General features: G+C 39.9%; 1 protein-coding gene across 1 annotated transcript in view; it reads right to left on the bottom strand.

Annotated features, from left to right (window-relative positions):
• Positions 1 to 4,731: 4,731 nt before the first annotated feature.
• The window catches only part of GPC6 (glypican 6), an 801,791-nt gene continuing 780,533 nt past the window's right edge, over positions 4,732 to 25,989 (bottom strand). The window contains exons 8-10 of the mRNA XM_071570470.1: positions 14,439 to 14,575; positions 5,375 to 5,550; positions 4,732 to 4,934 (exon numbers count right to left, since the gene is read on the bottom strand). Of these exons, the coding sequence (XP_071426571.1) occupies positions 4,732 to 4,934; positions 5,375 to 5,550; positions 14,439 to 14,575 (516 nt within the window). The remainder of the gene's footprint in view (positions 4,935 to 5,374; positions 5,551 to 14,438; positions 14,576 to 25,989) is intronic.

Consider the following 25,989-nt stretch of genomic DNA (forward strand, 5'->3'; position numbering starts at 1 on the left):
TAGCTGTAGTGAAAACATTGCCATGTTCAGTGCATCAGCTGCCCTAACTTTCTTGAAGGCAGGCATTGCTGAATCTATCATATTTTGACAACATATGTTGTTGCTAAGATAGCCTTTGACTACTGATTTTCACTTAAAAATTACAGCTTTTGCAATTTTATGTAATATTGTTAACTCTATTCATTCCCCTCTAGTAGGTTTGAACATTTGTGGGTTAATAGCATTAATATAGTTTTGTGGTCTTTGAAATGTGAATTTCTTCTTAGTAGCCATAATTAAATCTGTAGAAACCTACGCAATCATTCTAAAATTTTCTGTATTCAGTTTTAAAGGGTTATCTTTGGAAGCAAATTAAAAACAAAACCACAACTTGCATCAGTGCTGTAATTTATTTTTCATGTTGAAGTAATAAAAGTCTCAGTGAATAAGTATAGTTACATTTGATAATGATTCAGAGTCAGTTAGTAAATTGAAGGCAACTGCTGCCTGCTGAAACACTGCACATGCAGTCCAGCTCCTAAGAACAGCTCCAGCTCACAGAATCATAGCATGGGTGAGGTTTGGAGAGACCACAGTGGGTCATCTGGTCCAACCTCCCTGCTCAAGCAAGGTCATACCAGAGCACATTGCACAGAAGTGCATCCAGATGGTTCTTGAATATCTCCAGTGAGGAAGACTCCACAACCTCTCTGGGCAATCTGTTCCAGTGCATGATTACTACACGGTAAAGACATTTTGCAAAGAAGCAGCTCAAACTGGTTCACACATCTGTGGGAATCATCATTCATAAAAATTCTATGGAACTGGGATGATTTGTGTGTCTGAGACTCAGATTTTGGGAGCTTCCCATGGACAGAGTTCTGCGATGCCTCTTAGGGTATTGGGATAGACCAATCCTTACCAGAACACTGAGGCACAGGTTCCTCTCCCTTTCCTCTTTTGCAGGAAATCTCTACCCTCTTTTTTCAATTTCTTTTTCTGATTATATTTTTTAGAATGCCTAAATTTGGCCAGAGTTCAGGAATTCTGCTCTGCAGTTATACTATGAACTGAGTCATTGGTAGAAGAATCTGCAGTACAATGAACATTAAAAATGTGAGGATGATGCAAAAGAAATTCAGCTAATATTGAAAATTAAAACCTCACAGGGGTCTGCAGCACTGATTTGGTAATTAATTACATCTAATTTTTTATTAGTCTCCACTTCAAAAGAACATGAAATGTCAAGAACTTTTCGATTGTGCAGCATAGAAGGTTTACACAATCAAAGGATATTTTCTTAGGATTTAGCTCCTCTTCCTTGAACAGGTAATTGTGTTCTTAATAATTTCTTTATCAGCTGCTAACAAAGGAGAAATATTTAAATTGTGGCACACCAAAAAAATACCTTAGAGGAAGAGTTATTGGATGCAAAGGATGTGCAAGTAGAAATATGGGAAATTATGTAGTCTCACATTTATGAACATGAATGCTCTTTCTTTCCTTTCCTTTCCTTCATTCCCAAATTCATTTGCTCTGTAGATTTAATGGCTCTCTTAATCTCAGAAAAATGCAATGTATGAAGAAAGTATTCAGCCTTTAGGCACTATTAAAGAAATGTATGTACAATACCTCACACAAAGGCATCTCCATCTCCTGACAAGATATTACCATGCATAGTAGGAAAATAAAAGAATAAATAATAATATGGAAGACATAAATTTCTAACAGAACTCCCTTGAGACAATTACATTTTGGCAAAGATTAGGCTGGTTTGTTTTTTGAGAGGCAGTTTGTAAGATCTAGTCCAAGAAGAGCAGGGCTCCTCCTGCAAGCTCCCCAAGTGAGAACGGCTTTCAGCAAACTCCCTAGTTCTTAGGGATCCCTCCTACTCCTTACCCAAAATTTCATGGAGGTCTACAAATAGCTGGGGGCACTCTGGACACACACCTTAATTGCACCAGCTGTAAATAGTCATCAGATCACCTACATGTGGACTAAGGCTAACACAAAGACCTGATGAATCCATCAGCTCCTTCACCAGCAGTGTGGAGCAGGTACAATAAAGGACTTGCCTCAGAGGACTTGGACTTTGTTGAGTGCTGATAAGCTTCCAGAACCAGAATAATCAGATAGAAACAGTACTGAATAAATACACAATGGGAGAAATCAAAATCACACTCAACTTCTCCTGAAACAAAATTGTTGAATAGGAGAAAAGTAGAAAGGATGTGGGATAGGTAGAAAGAGATAGACTACTGGAGACTTTTTAGAGTTCTCTTTGTTAAAAGATGCATGTGCAAGTGCACGAAAAAGAATTAAAAGCAAAGACCCTCTGCTTGGTACCTGGTGTACCAGGGAAAAAGGAAAAGTCTCTAAGAATTGGCTTAAACTTCCTGGAGACAGTAAATGCTTAATCATAAGACCTGCTTCAAGGAGAACCTTTGGAGAAGTGGGAAGCATTGCTATGCTGTTGTCAGATCAATGTCTGAACAGTAAGACAGTGACTTGTGCTCACTGGGCTCTGGGCCCAAAAGAATAGACCACCTGTCAGGGCCAGGTTGGGTGGGGCCCTGAGCAACCTTAATTAGTGAATGGCATCCCTGCCCACGGCAGGTGGATTGGAACTAGATGATCTTCAAAGTACCTTCCAATCCAAACCATCTATGATTCTATGGTTCTATGATTCTATGGTACTATCATTATACTTTGAAGTAAACAAAAAATGGGGGAAAAACCGAATGGAATAAAAGTGGCTCAAAACCTAAGCTTCTTGTTATTAGACATACTATATAAATAGTTTGTAAATACTTTCTAGTAAAAGTGCTTAAGTATACTTTATTCTAACGTGCTGTGTGTTTTCTATTTTAATTTCATGCCTAAATCGATAGCTAATTATAATTTGTCAAGAAAAAGCCATTGCAATGGTTACAATCTACCTGCTCTGCTGTTAAACTGCAGTGTGGTTGGTTGGCTTTAAAGTGTTATCACAATTTGTCTATACCATTTCCAGAGTCAGTGTAAGAATCAGGAAATAAATTTCTGGCAAATCATTTCAACACCATGCAGAATTGCCCAAGAAGTCCTTTGTCTGTGATTGACAAAAGAAGGAAGATTTTAATGTCTGATTGTTGACACTCATTTGTCCAGGATTTAAACAGTTTCCATCTTGGGTCTTATGATCAGATGCAAAAAACTCTATCCAAGACCATGGTCATTTAGGCAATGATTATTAAAGCAATATATTCTTGAAGAATCTGAGAGTAGAATTGCCATCACAATTAACATCCAAGTCCCTCTCTAGGCCTATCGAACAAATTCACATGCCCCCCACAAATACATACGTATGAGAGAGGTTTTCTCCCTCATCCTGCAAACTTGTTAAGAAATGGACAACTAGATATGTAAAAAATCCTCTTCTTTGATTTGGATGCTCACCAGTCATTAAAGGATTACTTTTCAGAGCAGCACAAAAAAAGAAGAGCTGGTTGACCAAATATTTTTTTTTTTACAAGGAATTGTCAACCCTGAGCTTGTAATTAAGAAGTTAAAATCTGTGATTTATATATATTTATATATATATAAAAATAGATGATCATACTAAGACTAAAAAAGTGAAAGAAATCTCCATGTCAGTACTATATATTTGTTCTGAAATTTTTTAGAAGAAATCCTTGTGACACTGAAATTAACTGATATGAAAGATGTAGTTAGGTGTGAAACACACTACTGATGTGGTTGCTGTTCGTCCATTGGAGAATTGCCGTCTTGGTAGGGTAATGAACATAGTACCAGAAAGTTCTAATTGATGTCAGAACAGAAACAAAAGGAAAAAGATTATATCACAAGAGATTGTTTTCTGTCTGAACCCTTGAGGGATCAGTAGCCTGTTTAACATTACCATCATGGCTGATGAGCTCACGGTGGTGAGCTAAGTGGAAAACTGTGCCAATTGCATCATATAGATAAATCCTAAAAGAAACTTGGTGAAACTGTGCTACTACTCATATTTTTATTGGGCATTAAGATTTAAATCCTAAACATGATATTCTGAAGCTAGTGGAGCTAATACCATACTAAAAAGTAAACTTATTTTTCAGCTTCTCTACCTTCATACCAATCTGATGTGGTTCGCAGATGGAGTGCTAAACATTCACTATTGAGACATACTTTTGTGTTGGGAAAAAAAAATCCAGCCTTCCTCCCTATGAGAATGATCATTCTGATGACCTGAATCATCCTACAGAAATTCCTAAGGGAAACCTGTCTGTCAGTGAAGAACGGTTGCATTTTTTTGTTCCTTTCCTGTGTTTTGTTTGTTTGTTTTGTTTTGTTGATATTCTGTTGAAACGCAGCAGCCTTGAATCCGGCCTGATTCAGAAAAAAACCTCTTTGCTTCGTTTCTTCCCCCCTCTTTTTTTATCATTGGGGAAAAGCACACTGTAAGATCCTTTTTCCCTTTTGCAGCATAAAAGGAAATGAAGCTCAGAAAGTCTCCTGTAATAAAGGTTTGAGAAAGAATTCTCTCAAGAGTGGATATCATCTTCAGAGATATCTGAAAAAAGCAGGAAGCAGTTCAGTCTGGCACCTGGTACTCTTTGGGAAAACTAAAATGGGAAGCAGGTCTCAGTACTGCTCTCTTGTATAAAACTGCAAGTGTTTGTGGCATGGTCCATTGTCCAAGAGTATAAGAAAAGAAGGAAGTTGGTTGTTTCTGTAGCTAAAACACAGTTTCTCCCACCAGATCCAGGATTATCTCCACTGTCTCTGCAGTATGAGATTAATGAAGGTGACGAGCAATGTGTGCAGCAACCAGTCAGGCTGTGTGGCTGAAGCCTCCACCTCCCTCCTGTCTGAGTCAACAGGTGGTGCTTCGGTGGTGACAAAATCAAACTCGGTGGGACAGATGTCGTCTGTACAGCCGCTTCCACTGCCTGAGCCACTGGTTTCATCACCTGGCACAAAGGAGTGAGGGAAACAACATGAGTGCCATAGGTTACAGCTTTCATCCCTTTTCTCCATTCCCCTTCCACCTGGCACCACAGTGGGATGAACACATTGGGAATAGGAAAGGGTTGGTTGTGCTAAATTTCATTCAGTAAAGCATCCTAACGAAAGGCACTGTGACTTAATTAGATGATCAAATGCTCTTCTGAGAAAGGAGTGGACTTTTGGCATTACAGAAAGCTCTCAGCAATGCGATGTCTTAGACATGAAGATAAGTAAGAGAAACACAAGAAAGAATCATATAACTGGGGTTTCATGTGACAGAAAAAGAATTCTTGTGTTGTCAGCAGAACAGAGCACAAAGACTAAAGAAAGTCATTGCAACAGAACTGATTTATAAATGTACCTCAGAAATACATTTATGTAATGACAATTAATGGTTTCTTACTTGTATCCTGGAAGTTGACATCATTCCCATTATACGCATTCTTCAGTTTGTTAGTCATGACACGTAAGGCCATGATTTGTTGTCGAATGAAGGTGTCTGGCCTTGTGATGTCCACATCTACTTCTGGATTGTTGATCTGGTTGGTCAAGCCATCATTCATAATCTCAGGCAAGTATCTATATAGCAGGATGAGTGATTAGTTTGAGATGAAGTAATTTCAGAAATAAAAGATTGTACAGTAAATGATGTGTTAAGTAATTCATTATGCAGTTCTTAAACAAATCCAGTGAAACCATTCTAAAAATATAGTTTTTATTTTACTGACTCTGAAGCATCTTTTCAGTAGCTTGGCTGCATGGGGAGTAGAAAGGATTTAAGTTTTTCAACCTCTTAACTTTCCATATACTATCCAGCAAGTGCACTGACTGTGTGAGCTATGGGAAAAGCTTCCGAAACCAGCAGTAAGTTACTGCATGGTCATATCCTCCACTGACATGAGTGGTTGTACACTAAGTTAAGCATCTAACAGTGCATTCTTCTGTTGTTATTTCTTTCTGCTTAAAAAATGCAAAATCCTTTTTTATATATAGCATATTTGTTGTTCTGAGACTGTTTAGAAGCTTATCTTGAGGCATTATGGCTTTCCTTGTTTAAAAGAACACTTAATTAATTTTCTTCTCCAATTCTTCCTTACATCTCTTTTTTAGACTATCCTGAACAATAACGCCAGCCTATAGGACATCCAGGCCCATAAAACATGCTATGGTTTTACCAAACTCCAGTATTCTCTTTGATTTGCTCCTTATTCCTTAAAAGCAGGCTACACTTGCATCTCTCATATACTTTGTGCATAACATTTGAGGTACAGCATTTCATATCCATCCACATATCTGAATCTTTTATTCAGGCTCTAGCTTACAATTTCTTGATTACTGCAGCCATCCTTTCCCTGATCTTGACAAATGCAGTTTTAGGCTGCTCGCAGGCAGCAAGTGTGCAGGTAATTCTCCTCTACAAAAAAAAGCAGCCCATGCCTTCAATCATCCAAGAATAAAAATCTCCATCATCTTTTGTTGCAAAGATGCACACTTTGTCCCTTGTTGCTCTTTGTCCTCAGGAAGCTCTTATAGGCATCAGCAAAGTTACCTTTTTTTTTGCTTTGAATTTCTGTTAAAAATTATCTGTGCGTTTTGCAGCTGCCAGGCTGATAAAGGGTTGACATTATTTCTCTGTGCTGGCATGGTGCCCTGAGAAAACAGTGTATCACTGCTTCCCTGTTCTCTCTCGTCTGTCTTTACCTTCTGTCTTTGTCTCATATTTAGGCTGCAATGACTTTGGGAGAGATCTACCCTTTGTATATGTTTTTATAAGGATATGATCTATATTGTAATTAGTTTGCATACCAGGCTATCCTACTAATGTTTGTGGGACTCCCCATGAGGGTATGTGCTCAGGCAGTCAGTAATGATAGTGCAGTCTACCCTACTAATGACAAACCTTCATGATGCCTGGTACCAAATATAGTTTAAGAATATTTCACATCGCTCTCACTTGTGCATGCCCAATTCTCTGTCAGTATTCAAATTTGGCATTGATGACAGCATTGTTCATATTGGTCTGGAAAAATAACTGTATCTTAAAAATAAATGGGATAGTAAGGGAGTAGAAAGGACTTTCTTCCCTGAAGTCACAGATAAGGGAGAAGAAGTTTTGCAGTACTTCTGGAGGCTTACAGAATGACAGCTGCTTTGCTGCACCAAGGAAGGATTTAGTCTCATCATAATAGGTTCTAGCTTTGTGAGATGAAACTCATTTGTCACTAGTGGCCTCTGAAAGCTTACATGAGAATAATCTCAGGGGAGTGTGAACATATAAGAACAAAACATGATTGCCAAAAATAGCCACACTTAAAGTACATGTTCTATTGTTTCACTGGTACCATGACGAGAAATAACAATTCTGTGAGGATCTCATTCAGAGTCCTGTAGTCAGGCTTGCTTATTACGGTGACAATGCAGAACCACCACCCCTAGCAGGAAGACTGCAGACCACAATATTATGAATCACTAAAGATGGAATAGGAAATAATTCTTCAGAGCTGCCTGGAAGCAGCAGGATGGAGACCTTGGCAGGCAGGGATGCTCTGGGCTGCAAAGTAACAGCATCTCCATCTGTCACACGTCTCCACAAATGAAATGGCTGCTGTAGATAAATTACTCAGCCTAGAAGTAAATCAGCGATTTCAAGGTGAAAGTTGATTAAAAAAAGCAAGAAAGTAAGAATTGACCTTCTGGCTCAGAAAGGATTTTCATCTTGTCCTGTGTCTTGTCCATGACAATGGCCATAGAGGGTAGCAGCTAGAAGTGATCTGAAATTGCCGAATATTCATGTGGATTGCTTTTCTTGTTTAGGAAAGGTTAGCTGCTCTTTATTGTAGCCCATTGATGACAAGCTGTGGCTAGCTCTGCATTGCAGCTCACTGACTGATTTTTGTTTGATTTCATTTTATCCTGTCATCAATAACAAAAGAATTCTGACTTAAAGAAATTAGATAGTGCTCTGATGTTACATTTCATTCAGGTTCATATTTTGCACTGTGGCTAGTGTGGATCTGATGTCCTTTCGAAGACCATCTAACTTTAAATGGGACAGGCCATTCAGTTGTACTAAGCAATTTTGTCAAACTGCCACACACACTACTGTATCTGCCCAGGATGTGGTGATCTGAAAGATATTGCTGGCATGGAAGGGCTTAACCTCTTAGAACAGTCCAGAATACCCCACCTAGGTGTGTAAGAGAGTCATACTGGATGCAGGTCACAAGAAATCCATGGCTTTATGATTGCCTAATTGTAAGCTGGATACTTAAATTCCCTTGGCATTTAGGGCATAAGAGCAAAAAAATTAAAGAGGCTGAAAATTCATCTTTAGGTTTACACAGGTACCTGTATGTTCGAATGCAAGTGTCTGCAAATAAGCAGAGTTGCACTCTTGCCAGATCTAGTCAACACAAGATCTAGTCACAGCTAGTCAGAAGTTTATTCATCAGTGGAGCAGGGACAGCTGTTAGAGTCCCATGTGCCTCTGGCCAAATGACTAGTTCATTATATTTCATCTGCTGGGATTTACTTGTATAAACATAGACATCTGGTGCCATTTGAGTTCTCTTGGTTATTCTTCCTCTTCTCATCAATAGCTCTGAAAGGTGAGGCTTTCTGGATCATACCTGCAGGCTTGCAGGGGAGGTCTTGGGCATCTGGAGTGTCTAAAATTATAGTCTGTTTCTTTCTTTAGGCAGCTGAATTGAGTCTTGAATGCCACTTTAGCTACCAGGACACAGGCTTGGTGTTGTGCTGCCACTCCAGTAAGGCCTGAATATCCTATAGGTCCAGGGTCTAATTTACCAGCTCCATGAAGTTGTCTTGACTATTTAGACCATCTCACATAGCAGTAGGTAAGTGTGATCAAGCAGTGGAAAACTGCCTCTTTGAGTACACTGGCAGGATATTGGAGCTGTCTTCAGGCACCTTAACATTGGTGGCTTTAAAAATGCTCAAGCAGTTTTAGCCCAGCCTCTGGTTGAGATGGAAGTTAGTGTCCCATGTCATACTCATCTCTGATGGGTCAGAGAGTCTCCATGATACTACTGTCACAGGGGCAACACACTCCTTATTGTCTCATGCATATTAAAGTACTTGAAATTACATGTCTGAATATGTAGCTGGATTCTGGTCTCATTACTGAACTAGTTCACCTGCTTCCTTAGGGGAGGAAAAAACCAGTCAGAAAAGCCTATATGGAATGTAAATATCTTTGAATTGTTTTTCTTTCTTTAAAGGACTGATGCAGATATGGGAACATGCAGCCCAAGGTGTTTCATAAGTGGCAGCCTCAGAGAGGCAGCCCAGAACATGTTCCAAAAAAAGCATTTTGGTGTGTGTAGCGTAGGGTTAAGTCACACCGATAGGAAGGCATGTCTTGGGATGACTTTTTGACAGAAGATTTGTTGCTGGCTGGGAAAAGCTGTTGAACACAGCTGCTTTTGCTGCAGTTCTGTTAGTGGAGACACCCTTGTGAATTCTGAGCTTTGCTGCTTCTGCTTCTACTCTTGTTAATGATCTCTTTGTAGGCTTGGCCATTATAAATGAAAAGAAGTGCCAACCTGAATCACCGTCTGTTCTTTGCATTATCGGAGCAAAAAAAAAAAACCAACCCAAAAACCAAGCGCCCTCAGCCCTCTGAGTATAGAGAAGCTGAACAATATTGTTTGTTTTCTGATGTTTGCTCCTTGCTCAGCTATGTCAGGATTTTAGAGTAATTTACATTGTTTTCTAAAATATTAATGTTTTCAGTTCCTTTTAGGCTTTCCACAGTTCTTGAGTTCTTGCTTGTCTCAGCAGACACAACAAAGATGTCTTTCGGCACATCATAGCCAAGAAACACAAGGTCCATTTAAAACCACCTTTTTTTTTTTTTCTTTCCTTAATAGCCAGTTAATATTCCAGGGTGTGTGCTTCCTTTTCAAGTCTAAAAATGACTGATGAATCTTTCAGGTCATTTATATGCAGGCTGTAGATAAAACACTCCCCTCCCTGCTCCCCTGTCCTGGTCCCTGCCAAAGAAACCCCAACACAACCCCCCTCCAAAACCTAAAACAAAACCAAAAAAGAGGAATCTACTAATTTTGCAAAGACATCTGTCTTAAAGGGCAACATTCTCCATGTTTTGCTGCCACAGCAGCTGCTTGCAGTACAACTGGAGCATGCCACCTAGGCAGTACTGGAGTTTTTCCAGGTGCACAGATTTGTAGGCAATAGAGTACAAAATACAGCATAGGCTTACTCAGGCTGGACTGGGGCTAGGCAGTCGTATCTGGTCCAGAAAGATAAGGGCAGTGGAAAATTGGGTTGTTTGACTAACTAGATCACCTCACCTGACTCTCTTTGCTCAGAAGGTAATCCCCATAGGATATTTTCAGTTTGAGTCTTTGTGGGTTTTTTTGTTTTTTTTTTTTTTTGTTCATCTTGGGGGAGAGCTTGAGGAAACATAAAGGGAGAAAATAGCTCATATGCCAGTTTGTTGGAAGGAAGACGCAAAAATAAGCCAGAGCCATCAATTAAGAATAGGCCGTTTTCACGCTTACTGAGAAGTGGTTTATTCACGCTTTCAGTAGTGGTGCTAAACAATTATCTGTACTACCTCCAAGGAGAGGACATTCAACTCATTCTCACTGCAATGCTTGCTGGTCAGCAGTGAGCAACTTTCTGAGGAAAAGCACTGATCTGGTGAGTCTTTCTTCTCACCTGAATTTGACCAGGGAACAAAAGGTCTCTGCCACGGAAGTAGGCATTCCCATATGTGTGGTAGGAGAAAAAGAGAATTTCAGGACAGCTGTGAATCTGTCTTTTATTTCTTACCTTTCTCTATTATTTTCTCTGGGTGTGTTTTTTTTTTAATTTGTTTGGTTTTCTTCCTATCTCATATAATTCCTTTTCTTCTACATTGTACTTGGAATGAAAGGTCCCCTGTGGAAGGGAGTGCAGGTCTCATCTTTTACATGGATTACAGCCTTTCAGAACTAAGACATATTAATAAGTCTAGTCCTAGTGAGCATGAGCACCAGGATGACAGTGTATGGTTTGTTTGAAAAGACCTGGCTGAGTTGGTTGGAGTAATTAAAGGTTCTTCTGAACACCAAAGTGATTTTAGGTTTGGTTACTGTTCTCACTTCAGTAAAAGTCATCTGTTGAAGGACTAATGCCTTGGACTTGGTTTAAGTACTAAAGCCTGAATTCCATAATTCTAGGGAACATGTCTTAATTTCTGAGAGCATCTAATAGTAAAAATGTTATCAGCTGTTGTTAAGAAATTAATTGCATGTGGGGAGGGAGGTAAGTTTTTAGATCCTATATAGCTTTCAAAAATCCATCTTGGTACATCTGGCAGAAGACATTAATTCTTTAGACATATAATTATGTTCAAGTTCTTTTGTGAATACAGATATTATGGAGAAATCCTGCTGGGCATCTCTCTAAAAGGCACTTTGTCTGAAGTAGCTATTATTATTTTTTTTAATATGGATTTTTTAAAAAAATAATTCATCCATCTAATAAATATTTTCCCATTTCCCCAGCACTTGGTTTCTACCTGACGTGACCTGATTAAAACCATTCTTTGTACAGGATCAGCAATGAGCCAAGTGCACCCTTCCAGAACGCCAAATGGATGACTCTGTTACTCCATGGTTGCTCACAAATTGGTGACCTCCATTTGGCGACCTGGTGTCACTGTAAATTAATCATGGCAGCAAAGTGATATTTAGGGAGTGTAATAACCACAAATGACCTTGGTGTAATGCCTCTCTCAGGAGAAAGCCGAACTTTCATTTTCTGCGATCTCAGGTTTGTAACTCTTTCCCCCTGCAAAAGCAGCATTGAAAGGTGATGTGTAAAATGAAACATAAGTCATAATGTCTATCTGGCAATTGAAACTTTCTAATTTTTTATTCTATAACAATCTGGCAACAATTTCCTTTTGCAACAGTAGCCAGCATCATGTTGTCTTCTTACTCACAGTATAATATCTAGGAAAATAGGAGATGGCTAAATTCCCTTTTTTTTTCTATCAGAGGCTGTTATATCCTCTGGAACTAAACATACAGCATTTCATATAGCACAGGATGCTTATGACAGCTGACACACTGAAGAGTTTTATATATATATATATATATGTGAATATTGGCCAGATTTCGCCATGCTTGTTCTTGTGAATTAGTATTTGATATCAGATACTAATCAGCCTGAACAAGGAAACCTTTATGTTTTTGGGTTTTTTGCATGCTGCAGTAAATGTCCTTGCTTACCAGCCAAGAGGTGGTTTTGCATCTAAAGCTAGTTATTTTCAATAACATTTTCAATAATATTTTCAATATTATTTCATATATAGGCCATGGCATTCTGTAGCATTTCTCTGATTCATTACTATTGCCTTCAGCTGAAGCATTTATTGAATTCTGTTGTTAAGCCTGAGACTATACACATCCTTTGTGAATGGATATTAAACAGAAAGAGAAGCTGTGGCTGGACCTGCTGAAATCCTATTTTCAGGTGATGTTTTGAAGATGTAATTCTACGTTCAGTGAAATGTCTGAGTTCAGTTATCAAGGACATTATTAACAGAGTAGAGCTTTTCTCCAGACCATTAATCTCAGAGGGTATCATGAAAATAACCAGGCTGCTAATAAGATAAATACTACAAAAGAAGGGTGAAAAACTATATTCATAAAATGTACCTCCATAACTCCCAACAAATGTGGAAACTCTGTCAGACCCTTCAGCGCAGAAGCAGAAGAGAGCTGGAAAGTATTGGCCAGATGTGGTAGAAACACTAGTGTTGGTCATGGAAACCAGGAGGAATAGAGAGATTTTAGTGAGTTTGACTGCTCTTTTGTAGAAAGAGTAGCATATACCACTTATTGGTGCATACATCCTGATGTGACACATGGCATCTAGTTGGGATGCCTGGAAACTGCTTAGCTCCTGCAATGCACCAGACTGGGCTCATATCTTTTAAACCTCACTAACAAGAAGAGAGAAAGTAAAGAAAGATAAGAAAGATAAATCCCATATTTTTATTTCTATCTTCACACTGTTCTTTTGTGCTGAGCCCTGTAATAACCAGATACTCCTCCTAGTTGTGTTTCTCCAAATCCCTGGGGGCTTTCTCTGGATATGGGACTTAGGAACTAAGCAGTGACTCGTGCTTTTGGACAGGTTTGTTCACATGCATTCTGAAGTGGATTCAAGGAGATGGCAGCATCACAAACAACCCTCTTCTCTTGTCTGTAAAATGAATTCTTTTAAAGGTTATATAGTAAGGTTAGGAAAAAATGGTGTACATTCAGTGTGAAACATCCTCCTTTAAACTGTGCTCCTTATTAAAATGATTAGATGATGAGATGATGGGGTGGGTGTAATCTGTATCTGTCCTTTGACCCGTCCATACATCCATGTAAAATGACATGAGTTGGTTTGTAAATATTTTTCCTGTGTTGTGCTATCTTTATTGAGTTTTTATATTTTATGTGCTTTTCTAATTTCCCCCCTTTGTTTGTTTTCTTTGTTTGTTTTGTTGGTCGGTTTTTCTTATTAGGTCATTTTTATATTCTTTCTTCATATGTATTGTCAGGTAAAACAAAAGTAAGGTTCCAGTCTGTGAGTGCCAGAAAGTACAACCGCTCTTCAGATGCAGTGGTCACCAGACACTTAAGCCTCTCCACTCCTCATGTCTACCCAAAAGCACAGGCTACTGCTGGAGACCGGAAAACAGACTGTCCCTGGCATCATCCCTGAGCCAATTCCTCCCTCTCTCAGCAGGCATAATCAGATCCTCTCCTCTGTCAGCTGATGAATCCACACTGGGACCTTTGGAGACACCTGCTCATCTGCTGGCTCCAGTTCTGTCACAGCCAGGGCCAGCAAGCTTCAAAATTATCTCCCAGAGAACTCGTCACAAACAAGGGCAGATGACCACAGTTATCTCTGATGAAGTAACATAAAGTCAAATCTTCAACACAACATAAGTACTAGTGCTACATTTATTCTCCAGTGGTTATTTTTCAGGCATTTTTAGCCCCAGTAAATATCTCAAAGCTTTGCCAGCCAATAGCAAATGGAGCCGAAATTCCAATTTTTGTTTCATCCCAGTATGACATCCCAAGAGTGCAATTGCTTCACAAGCTGTCAGTCCTAACACAGGAATGCTAAATGGACCTAAAGAGCTCTTTGAAATCTCAGTATAAATTATCCGTCTGGAGCCCAACCAATGCACATTTTCTGTGTTCACATGCTGACACACTGTGCACATTTACCCTGACTCACACTCCAGCTTTAATGTCACTTTGACAATAAGTAATCTTGGCTACAAGCTATGTGTGGACAATTACATGTTCTCCCCATTTCTGTTTCACTCTCATAAAGAGTTCTGTGAAATACCCCCAGCATCATGATTGCTTCAGGCCAGATGGGGATTTGGACCGAGTGTGGTGGAGAGGGGTCCACCTCACCTCGCCTTGGTGTGGCCATTCCAGCAGTCCTCCTCCACTGACGGACCGGCGGTCACTCGCTCATCCTTGCAGATTGTGTAGGGTAACGTTGACCAGAACTTTTTAGAGAGCTTTAGCTTTTCTTTAATATCTGTTACCTGATTAAAAGACAATAAGAGGGAAAACAGATTAAAAACACCAGCCACCCTAACTGTAATGTTAAACAATATGTTATTTAGGTTTGTAATGGTAATGGTGGTGAAGGTTAAAAGGGCTAAGGGGCTAAAAATTAATGTCTCAGCATTTGAGTTCAGAACATATAAACAATCCAAGTCACCTTTTTCCTCAGGCAAGATATGAATAAAAGCTTGTTGCATCTTGCTCTTTGTAGTCTCCATTTGTCTAAGGTTTTCTAAATATACATCTTCAAGATCTTTAAGAATTAATATGCTTCAAAGTGTGCTGAATGTGAATTCAGTTAAACAGTGTACATCAGATAAAATGTGTCACCCACCAACTTGGTCATATCTTGGAAAAATATTATATATATTATATATATAATATATATATTATATAGAGAGCTACATGTGCAGGTTCTAAAAAAATATTGCAGTGCTGAGCTGATATTAAACTGATTTAAGATACACAAGCTGAATATATTGCAGTACATTTAGGTCTCAACAACAGTGAGAAGCTTGTGTATATATGTTCACACAGAGACTATATCCATCTTTGCTGTTAGATGTTAGACAAATATTTGTAGCTGGATACAGACTGCACATGCAAGAAATGTTGTGACAATATCAAAGCAGTTACTTTACCTTATAAATTCCTTGAGCAATAATTTAATTTGGCATTATTCAGGCAGCAAGCAGGAACAAACTGAATTTCTAGCATCAACTTAAAAAATAAATGCTCTGACTAAAATTTTATCAGTTCTTGTTTTGTGTTCGGTATACTATAGTGGAAAAATCTACAAGAATAGATAGGAAAAACAACAAAGGACAGACTACAAAGGATGAATGCTGCCACTGTTGTTCTTATGGAAACAGATGTATTTCACATTAAATTGTAATAGGATTTCGAGGAGCTTGTTGAATAGCTTTTAAAGGAAATCGCTAAGCTTTGTTCTTTAAAAAACCAAGAAATAAAAGCTCTCCACTCTTCCATTCAGTTTGGAGATTGTCTTTTAGGTTGTTGAGGTACAATATTGTACTTGGCTATTTATCTCTTTTATCTTTTGTTCTCAGGACATGATAGCTCTCCAAGCAAATGGCCCATGCTGCTTTACCATGCTTAAACTCTGTGGAATGTCACTTTATAAGCCAGGAGGTAGAAACAGCTGAGGATGTTATTTCAGAAGCACTGTTTGAATTTTCATCCATAAGAAATAAGTAGGACAGTTTTTGGCTGTGTGGGTTGTTGATAGTGTTCCTTGCCATGAGACACCTGATAAATCTCCTCCACACCCCTTGCCAAGGGGTTTTCATATGAAATACTAGCAGCATTTTCAAGTCTTTAAAGTCTCAATAGGGGAACTCTGTCAAGCCAAAAATTAAGTTCCAGTTTACAGGCTGTGGGCAAGCCTTTGGCAGAAAGTGGAGATAGTCTCAGGATGCCTGCCTTTTCTGATGTCTTTGGTCCATGGGACCAGGGTTTTTGGGCAGACAGCAGCCCCTCTTCCCCTTCGGCCCATGCTGAGGGTAAAAACCCTAAGGTCTCTACCAGAATAAACAACTCAGTTAAACTGCCTATAGTTCTCAGTGTGTAAATTCCTGTTAGGACACAATGTGGATAGAGAAATCCTATAAAAATGTACAGACGAGAGTTTATGGGAAGTAGGGTCCATTCATATAAACTTGGTGAACATGAGAGTCAAAGGGATGGATTTTCTTATTTACTGCTAGTGCCTGGATAACTATTTACACAAGAAATCTGATTGATATTGGTTGTGAGTAATTAGCTTTCAGAGCAGTAACTTTCTTATTTGTTAGAAGATACTTGAAGCTATTGAAAACTCAGATGTTTCGAGTTACACTTAGATTTTGACCACAGTCAAATTAGAACAGGTGCTCTAGGACTTGCAGACTTCTGTTTTGAACCACAAGTGATTCAACACCTGTTGGAAAGTGGTTTCTCCCCTGGCCCTTCTAAGGGCTGCAATTTGGAGTACAAATCTTTCACTTCCCTAGAAGCCAAAAGAATGGATACAGGTTCTCACAGCTTACATGCTGCACATGCACTCAAAATACTCCCTGAATATCAATCTGAGGACTCCTGTTCCCCAGTCACTTCTGAAGATATTAAATGGCATTTGCATACTCTGTATTAATTAAAAATCATTAAATTTCCTAACAGTACTTTTTTTGTTTGTGCTACAGAAGTACACCTGATAAAGTAAAATGGTCTTTACTCAGTATTGTTGGTAAATGACAACTGATTAAATCTCAGAGACATCCCCCTGAGGTATCATTCTCATTTTAGTGCCTGGGGGAGAGGAAGACATTTGCATGACTCACAAAAAGCATCAATAGTAAAAATGACTACAGCTGAGGGAAAGGTTATAATTTGCAGCCTCTCTACATGCCTCTGGTGCATTTCAACATTTTTTTGGTCACCTTTAGATACTTCCCTTCAGAGCTACCCCCTACCTCCCTTATTGCATTATTTTACCATGGAGCTTTAAACAACTTGTGTGGACTCAGACTTCGAAGTCTTGCTTGTTCCTCCTGTCTGACTGGGCCTCTGTTAACCTTCAGCTTTTGGCAGTGGAATTTACACATCTACCCAAGTGGTTCCTCGAACCTCATTCTGAAACTTTCTGGAAGTGCATTGTGGTGTCTGATGGCTTTGAAAAAAGGAATTGGGAACACATATTAATTCATCTCTTTCAGGGAAAAGCCTGATGGCCACATTCACTTCTGTATGATGAATGTTTAGGCAGGCAATGACTTTGAGTCCTTTTAATATAACTTTAAATTCAGAATAGAATTAAGTGATATAATGCCTACCATGACATGTAAAACTTTTGCCTGTGGGTTTTGGAGGCTTCAGTTCTGGGGTCTTGCCAACCATGACCACAGAAATTCTCTCATTAGTCCCCATGGTTACATATGTTTTTCTGTACAGTGTTTTGATTACCACCAGCATATAAAAAATATGTAACAGATGTACAGACCCTTGAAAATGAGATAAAAACCACTAAGGGTTCTGTTAACATTGCTTGCTTGTGATTTACAAAGTCAGACTACTGTATCCCCCTGGTGACCTGTGGCCTTGTAAATGATTCCTTGGTATTTCCTATTCTTTGAATTAAACATTACCTTTCAAGCTTGGTTAGACTTCTGTGGAAACATTAAACATGAGACATATGCAATTTCGATATTTTACATATTTCTGTTCCACTTTGTCTAGCAGAGATTTATAGGGATTAAGACAGCTGGATCTCTTTGGCTGCAGTTAGCCTAATTTTTCCTAGTTATATTCTATATTGAAATACCTTTTTTCCAGCCACTTTGAAGGTATGAAACTTGTTTTGAATCACAATAATTTCTTGTAAGAAAAAAGCTATAGCAAGAGCTATGCAAAGAGTTACATTTTTAATTTATTGAGGGATGTATAGAAATGGATATTAAAGTAGCCTTGCCTTGAAGTATAGTTGATAACAGAAGAAAGGCATTTCCACCTAAGTGAGAAAAGTTAAATATTTGCAACATTTGCAAAGAGAAATTAATATCCAGAGTTACAGGAATGGTGTAGTTACATGCCCTGCATTGAGAAATACAGTTGATTTCGTATTTCTGTCACTGACTTATGCATCCAAGTCCGTTACATATGTCACGCAATTCCTCAGCAGAACTTGAAAGGCCACCCATGATCTCGGTTCCAGTCCTACCAGCATGGGCTCAGTTATAAGTTAAATAAAGCTGACTTATGTTTCTATCTTCTTTACTCACCTTGCACTCCAAAGTCATGAAGCAAGCTAAAAGCAAGACCATCACTCTAGTAGGAACCAGACCTTAACATTCCTTGTTTCATTTCAAGACATCTGCATAAATTGAAAGACTGACCAGAAGAATTCAAAAAAGCATTGAAAATATCATGCAAAACTAAAAGTGAGATGACTAAATTTTGTAGGGCATGAAGGGTCCTAAAAAGACATTTACTTGTGAAATGGGCAGACAATTGCCAATGGAATTACTTTGACTTAATTTCTGAGAGAAACATGTTTTTTTTTAGCAGTGTGATAATATGAATATGTTCTCAGAAGCAATAGGGACTAACTCCCAAATTTTAACAGTGGGGACCCTAAAATAAATTTTAAAAAATAAATTTCTTTTAAAATTTCTCCTCCATCCCTTCCTCCTCCTCTGCCAAGTTCTTCTCTGGTAAGTCCATCTCATATTCCTTCCAGATTTATCATTCCCATCAATATAATCCCTACTCTCACAGATAGAGGAATATCAGAAGATAAAATAGTGTTCAAAAATGGTGGAATGCATCCAAACCCGATGCAGGTGCAATGCAATAAATGAAATCAAGTATTATGGAATCTTCTTTGTGTTAAGAAGAAATAGTGCTCACTAACCTCCTTTTCTTCCTCCTGGTGTTTTTGCATTGCATTTTTTTCTTGTTTATTCTGCAATTTGAGAAGATTTTCCTATTGAAATGCAAGCAGAATATTCAGCTTGCCTTTCTGTCAATCCTTTTTGCCTGTGGATGCTCAGAAAGACCTTGATGAAAAGCCCCATGAAGAGTTAAGTCTTTATGACACGGATAAATTTACAAACATTTCTGGTTGTTTGCTGGACTTTGCTGTGCCAGGATGCCCCTCCGGGTGCCATAGCATTGGTTGGTTATCTGGTGGCATAGACACTTGGAAGATGTTTCAAGTGGATGCTTGTGATGAGGGGCTATGATGTCAGGGACTTCAGGCCATGTATGTAAAGTGTATCCTACCAGTGTGTCACACTGGCAGAACAGCTACAGACAGAGGGTAGAAAGAGGCCTGGCATTTTGTCTCAGAGAACAGACATGAATGCAGCCATCACAACCCATGTTTGTGCATGTGTAGTTTCTTTAGTCACGTACTCCTTTGTCCTTTAATTAAAAACCTCCGTTTAACTAATGCCATTTCTTCCACATGAAAAAACAGACAGTTTTCTGCTGCCTGCTGCTTGCTTTCCCCAAGAAGAGTCTAAGACACCCAGCCACACATCCAGCACCCTTTCAGTCTTTATTAAAAATGATGTAGACCTTGTATAATGGTGGGCAGCTGGATAATGGATTTATGGATATGGTGCTTGACCACCTGAGCCACAAGTGGGCTCATGAAGAGCATGCCCTTCATTGTGGGCATGGCCAGGTAGGAAGAACAAACAGATCATCACCATCTGATTTATGTTCTGCCGTACCAGCAGAAAACTGTGCTGGACTTTCACACATCGATTTATGTCCATTAGGGATTTAATGTGAAAGCATTCTAAGACTAATGGCCAACAATTTGTTTAAAAGGACTAGGTCAGCAAGCACATATATATACTGTTTCTAACTAAGTTGTTATGTTTATGACTCTCCTACATGTGTGTGTCACAGACAGGACAAGAATCATATATCACAAGCAACTAAGTACAGGGTAGCTGGGTATTTTAATTGACACATGTTATTACTTGTAAAATGTGCTTAATGAAAAGTAGTTAACTTGGACCCCTAAGTTTTAGGGGCTGTCCCTTGAGAAAGATGTGTCTGCTGTACGTCCTTTGTTACATCTGCCATCTTCATAGAGATGTCTCAGAGGCACTAGGCACTTTTGTGTAAACAACTGAACTAGGCTTCCTCTATCTCACCCAGCTATTCAGCTAAAGTGAATCTCTCAGAGGTTTTTACAAAGGCACCTTCATTTCTCCACTGATTAGATGTAGAGAGCTTAGGCACATATTTTTGTTTAGAACAGCTCATTAGGTGCCCAAAATTTCAATGTACATTAGGTACCTCAGAGAGAGTGACCCGCTTCGATTAGAAAACAAGTGATGCAGAACTTTATTTGCTCTTTGTGGACATTACTTTTTCATATATTATACATTTCCATACTTTCTTGCAAAATAAATTTAAATGCCAAGCAGTTGCAGAACCACTCTGCACTTGACGGTGGATTATTTTCAGCCTTTTAAAAGTGAAACACGTGTCACATGGATTCTGGAGGATTTGAACATCGCATCCCCCCAGCTGCCAGGGAGCATCCTGGATTTGGGGGGTCCTCGAGATGGCAGTGTTGCTCAGTCTTTATGCTGCTGCCAGTCTTCCCCCACCCCTTGCACACCCGCTGTGTTTCCCAGAGAATAAGACCGTAGATTGTTCCGCTGAATATAAAACTGACAACCCTGTTATTTTAAACTCAAAAGTGACAGGCTGTTATTTTAATGAGGTCTGCCAGTGCCAAGGTTAACCAAAGCTTTATTTTCCCTACAAAACATTAAGGCTGTGGTTCTAAAAAGGGGGCTGTGAAATTTTACAGTTATTGATACTTTCTCAGGGCAGAGGAGTTCTGAGAATTTCACCCAGGTCTTCTTGCGCAACAAATACTTTTTGGTTTTCTTCCTTTTTTTTTTTTTTAACTTGACTTTGTGACTTTAAGTGGTCCGGAGCTTTACCAATAACTGCCTGCTCATGATTCATCTTTCTGCACAGAAAAGCAGATGACAGCTCTCTAATCAAGAACTAACACTGAATCCCAGTTATAAAGCACAAATGGGCGCCTGGGAAATTTGTGAAATAAAACAAATGAGCTAGGCAACTTTCAAAAGCAAGACTTTTCTCACCGGAGTATTTTAAAGTGAAATTAAGGGATTTTTTTGCTGCCATTGCCTCTAAGGGCTACCCACATCTTTGACAAGAAAAAAGTTAAGGACTTTAATAACAGTAAAGAATGACTAGCAACCCTACTGAATTCTCAGACTAACAGATATGTCACTCCAGAGTTGGGTGGATTAAGCTCCCATACTAATAGTCTTACACTTACGTATCTACAGCCACAGCATAGTTAACAACAACCTGGCACTGACTCACTTCTAGTGAGTTTTGAGTGCCACTTGAGATGCCTGCAGCAACCTGGCCAAGTCTCCTATAGTTTGTGCTTTTTATGTGACTACCTAGTGTGCTATCTTGGATGATCTAGTTGAATTTTGTTTCATTTAGCTTTGAGCTGAAACAGGCATTTTAAAACAATCCAGGTTGCCTATTGCATGTTTTGTACGGAAAATAATTTACAGGTCTGCATGAACACTGACATGTGCTTGCAGAAGTCTCCCTGCCATTTGTGGCCTGGAAACGCTTGTGCCATGTTGTGTGTTTGCTGGCTCCAGGGGCAGGTGCCATTGCCTGTGTAAGGGGCTAGATGGTCACTCTTCAGAGCTGAGAGCCTTGTGCTCAAAAATTATACAAGCAAAGTAAGGATGTGCCTTTGGCATTGCTTTCTTTCTGTGTCTTAACCATCACCTGGAGAGCCTATCTTCAGCAGTCTCAATAGCTTTGCAGAGAGCATAACAACTGCCCACATCATCAAACGGAGGCTACTTTTTTAATAAAAACACTGACATTATTGCTTACCGTCAGGTAGAGACTGACACCAAATCCTTCTCACATTCAACATTCATTTTGAGAGGAAAGGCAGGAGTCTGTCAACCTAAAAGTTGTCCATTTATGCTCCACACTTGGACACCCAGTAAATGAAAACCTTTTTTTTTTTTTGAAAGTAGAAGCTACTGGAAACATCAGTGCCCCGAAACAGAAGTCTGTAGGACCTGAACCAGCTTTCTGCTTCCCTGCAATACCTGGGAGCAGTGCTAAAAAGCTGGTCTATAAATCTGATTCAAGCAAATCCAAAGCACTCAGAGGAATCAGCTTTTCATTGCAGATAACTATAAAAGTAGCAACAGAAATATGCTGGAATCTTAAAGATAAAATGCCAGAGGCTTTTCTGAGGCAAGACTAAGCCATTAAGCACTGATTTTTCTGAACAGTCCTTCATCTCTCCAAGCAAAAATGTTAATAGCTAATGTAAACAATTACTGATAGACCATTTCAAGATTACACAGACTTTCATTTCTCCTAGAAATGTTCATCTGGTACCAGTAGTGAAGTGGCTGTTTCTTCTCTTCAAACTCAAGGGTTTACAAGGAATCGCATGTGTTACAACCGGCAAGTAGTTCAAGCCTCCCAATAACTGTGAGAAGCATACAATTTCAAAGGGCAGCAAGAGCTGGGATATGTCCTTTCATAATAGAGCAAGGATAATTGTACTTCATACTTCAAGTAGCCTTACATTTAACTTCATTTTCTCTAGTAGTTACTTCTTGACATAGCTCCATTGCCTTCGAAACTGAAGAAGCTCTCAGTGGACTCTCAGTGCCTCTAAATAACTCAAGATTCAGCAATAAGATGATGGCTACCCTGGCAGCAACTTCTGGGCTTCTGACTTACCACTCCCTCAACAATGAGTGGCATATCCAGCTGTTTACCCAGATTAGAGAGGACCATGGAGAAAAGGCTGTGTTAAGGTGGTCAAAAGTACAGAAAGAAAGAAAGAAATATGTAAAGTCAGAGTATGCAAGAGAGCTTTGATGAAAGATCTAGCTTAAGGTTTTGAAATTACTGTGTACTGTCATAAAATATTTGATATGTCTTCCATACAATGTGAAAAAGCATGCCTGGACTTCAGGAATTTTTTGGCATTGTTCATTTTTACAACCAAACTAATCTCATTTTTGAGGGAATTTAGGTGTAGAAGCTCCTGCTCTTCCATGACTGGTTTTCTTATGCTGCAGAGTGATTAATTACTTAGATAATCACACTACAGCATCTTTCTTGACCCATAGGACAAGGGGAATGGCTTCAAACTGAGAGGAGTAGGTATAGATCAACTACCAGGAAGATATTCTTCACTGTGAGGGTGGTGAGACACGGGAACAGGTTGCTCACAGATGTGGATGCCCCACCCCTGGAAGTGTTCAAGGCCAGGTTGGATGGTACTTTGAGCAACCTGGTCTAGAGGATGTCCCTGCCCATGGCAGCAGGGCTGGAACTAGACGGTGTCACTTCCAACCCAAACCATTTATGAGTCTAGAATTAAACACTAATTTTAAGGTTATTGGAAAAGTGTTCCCTTGTTTTCCGTTTGAGCTCCTACGAGAGAAACAAATACAAACCTCCTTCCCTCCGAGCTCGTCTTTTGCCGCCGGGGATGTCACTCCCGCTCCCCAGCTCCCAGAGGATGGGCGGCGCGGGGACTGCCCTCCTTCGGGACCCCGGGTGCGGGAGCGGGCAAGTATCGCGGCCTTCCGTCTCCGCCCGGGGCAGTGTGACAGGGCGGGGAGCAGGGACCGGCCTCCGCTCCAGCCTGAACTGGTCGCGGGATGGGGATGGGAGCGGGGCGAGGAGCTGACGGCGGGGTGGGAAAGGGCTGCGCTGGAGGCGCGGGGCAGCGGGCAGGGGGTGGGCGGGCAGGCCTGCGCAGCTCGGCCGGGGGCTCATTGCCGATCGCCCATCTCGGAATCCAGACCTTCTTATCCCAGGGAGAACACCAGGACCCTCAGGCTCAGCCCGAAGGGGAGCGGCTGCGGAGAGTAAGGCATTAAGAGCTGGCACAGAGCGCATCTCCATATCACAACTTGGAAAAACGTTTTATGGGAACAGCCCAAACTGCACCCGCACCATGCAAACTCCTGCTTCTTCTGACATAATGATTTATTCCATGCAGAATTAATGCCCGGCAGGTTTCCCTCCATTAGTGCCTCTGTTTGCCAATCATTCTGCTTAACTGGAACTGGATTATTTTAATGCAAATATACAAATCTACATTATGACATGTGGTGAGTACGTACAGCGAGAAAAGAATCAAAAGTCAGTGTGGAGGCTTTGTGGCATTGCATGTGCCCATTGTAGTGATGTTGAATTCTGTATTTCTTTTCTGACTCTCCAAGGAAGATGCACAATTTCACTTTCAGAGTTGCTTCAGAGATGAGAGACCATTCAATAAACTGGTGTTATATCACATGCAAATATAATTTTTTAAAATATCCAAGTCCAAAATGACAATCACAAAAGATTTAGAATGAAAACAATAGTGTTTTCAGAGACAGAAAGGTTTGTAAAAAGACATTTCTGGCAAGGCAAATAGGCCTAGCAGGCAAAGTGCTTATCAGGAAAACAATCAGAGTCAGAGAGAGCCTTGTACTGTCAATCTCCTATGTCAATATACTAATGGCTTTCATTGCCTGCCTACTCAACAGAGGGAGCTGATTTGCACTCTCTCCCCCTTTTGGGATAGGATTAAGTACCCCAGTTACTGGATCTTCGCAGAGCACCTGCACACAACTTCCTCAGGGCTGCCAGGGACTCAGGCAGATGCAGGCAGGATACACAGAGGATGTGTATGGGCCCAGCTACTGCTGGTGCTCAGGGATCACTCTAAAAGAGAGAGGAAATTTAAGTCCAGTTTGAAGAACAGCAAAGTAGTGAGGTGTTCTCATAAGATTTTATCCTAAAGTAGCAAAAATCTAATGAGGCTAATTGATGTCCTGTTTTCTGCCATGGCTGGATGGAAAGTCATGACTTTAGATAATCTTGCAATTCTTGCTCAATCTAATCCTGAACCAGGAAATGGACACCTTCTAGCTTTTGGTTTATTTTGAAGTTGAGTGCTAGCAGATATGTACATCTGGAGTCTTGAGTCGGAGCCTTATGACTCAGTGAGCAGTATGAATTCAAGGTGCACAGCTCACCTCTGCCACAAATTCAATACACTCTGCAAAACCATTTGTGAAGTCTAATCTGGACAATTTAAAGAGCAAACACCGATGGATAAGAATGAGCGCAGTTGCCCGTCCTTGAGGCATACAGTGTGAATCTGAATGAGAAGGTGTCTGTCCCATAGAGTTTTTATTCCAAACAGAAAAAGGAGATCAGGAAGGAATGGCCCATATAGATTAATAATCACATGCAAATAAACTTACTTGAAATCAGTCACTGGATAAGCAAAGCATTACCCTTACATGTCTAGCAACTTCTTTACACTGAAAAGTCTATTTTACCTTCTTGGACACTGCTTTAGGTAATAAGCCTCCCCACTTCTCCAAAGATATATCTACCTAACAGTAGTGACAATATAACAGAGTTCACGCTATATTTAAATCCAGCAGGTAAACACAGCATGCAACTAGACATGGTGTTACCGCTTGAGTATTTATTGTGGCTCTTGGGCAGGCTTTGTAGGTTGCCATCCATCTCCCTGCCACCACAAGGAAGCTACTGGCATCTGAGAACTCTATGTCACCACATTGCTGAGGGGGATACACCAGTTTCTGAATGCTGCCAAGGGAAGAGAAGAGGCCTGAATCAGGCAGCTGTGTATGTAAAGTTGATTTTGTGGTGGTGATTTTTTTTTGTTGCTGTGGGGTTTTTTTGCAACAGGTACCAGCCATCTTGCTGTGCTTGCTCCTTCCCCTTCCCTTCTTCTCTTTAGTGCTAATGCAAGAGGCTCCTGCATCATCGAGGCTGTGAAGGGAGTGCAGGCTGC

The sequence above is a fragment of the Pithys albifrons genome, chromosome 1 (assembly GCF_047495875.1).
Source record: "Pithys albifrons albifrons isolate INPA30051 chromosome 1, PitAlb_v1, whole genome shotgun sequence".
NCBI classification, from domain to species: domain Eukaryota; kingdom Metazoa; phylum Chordata; class Aves; order Passeriformes; family Thamnophilidae; genus Pithys; species Pithys albifrons.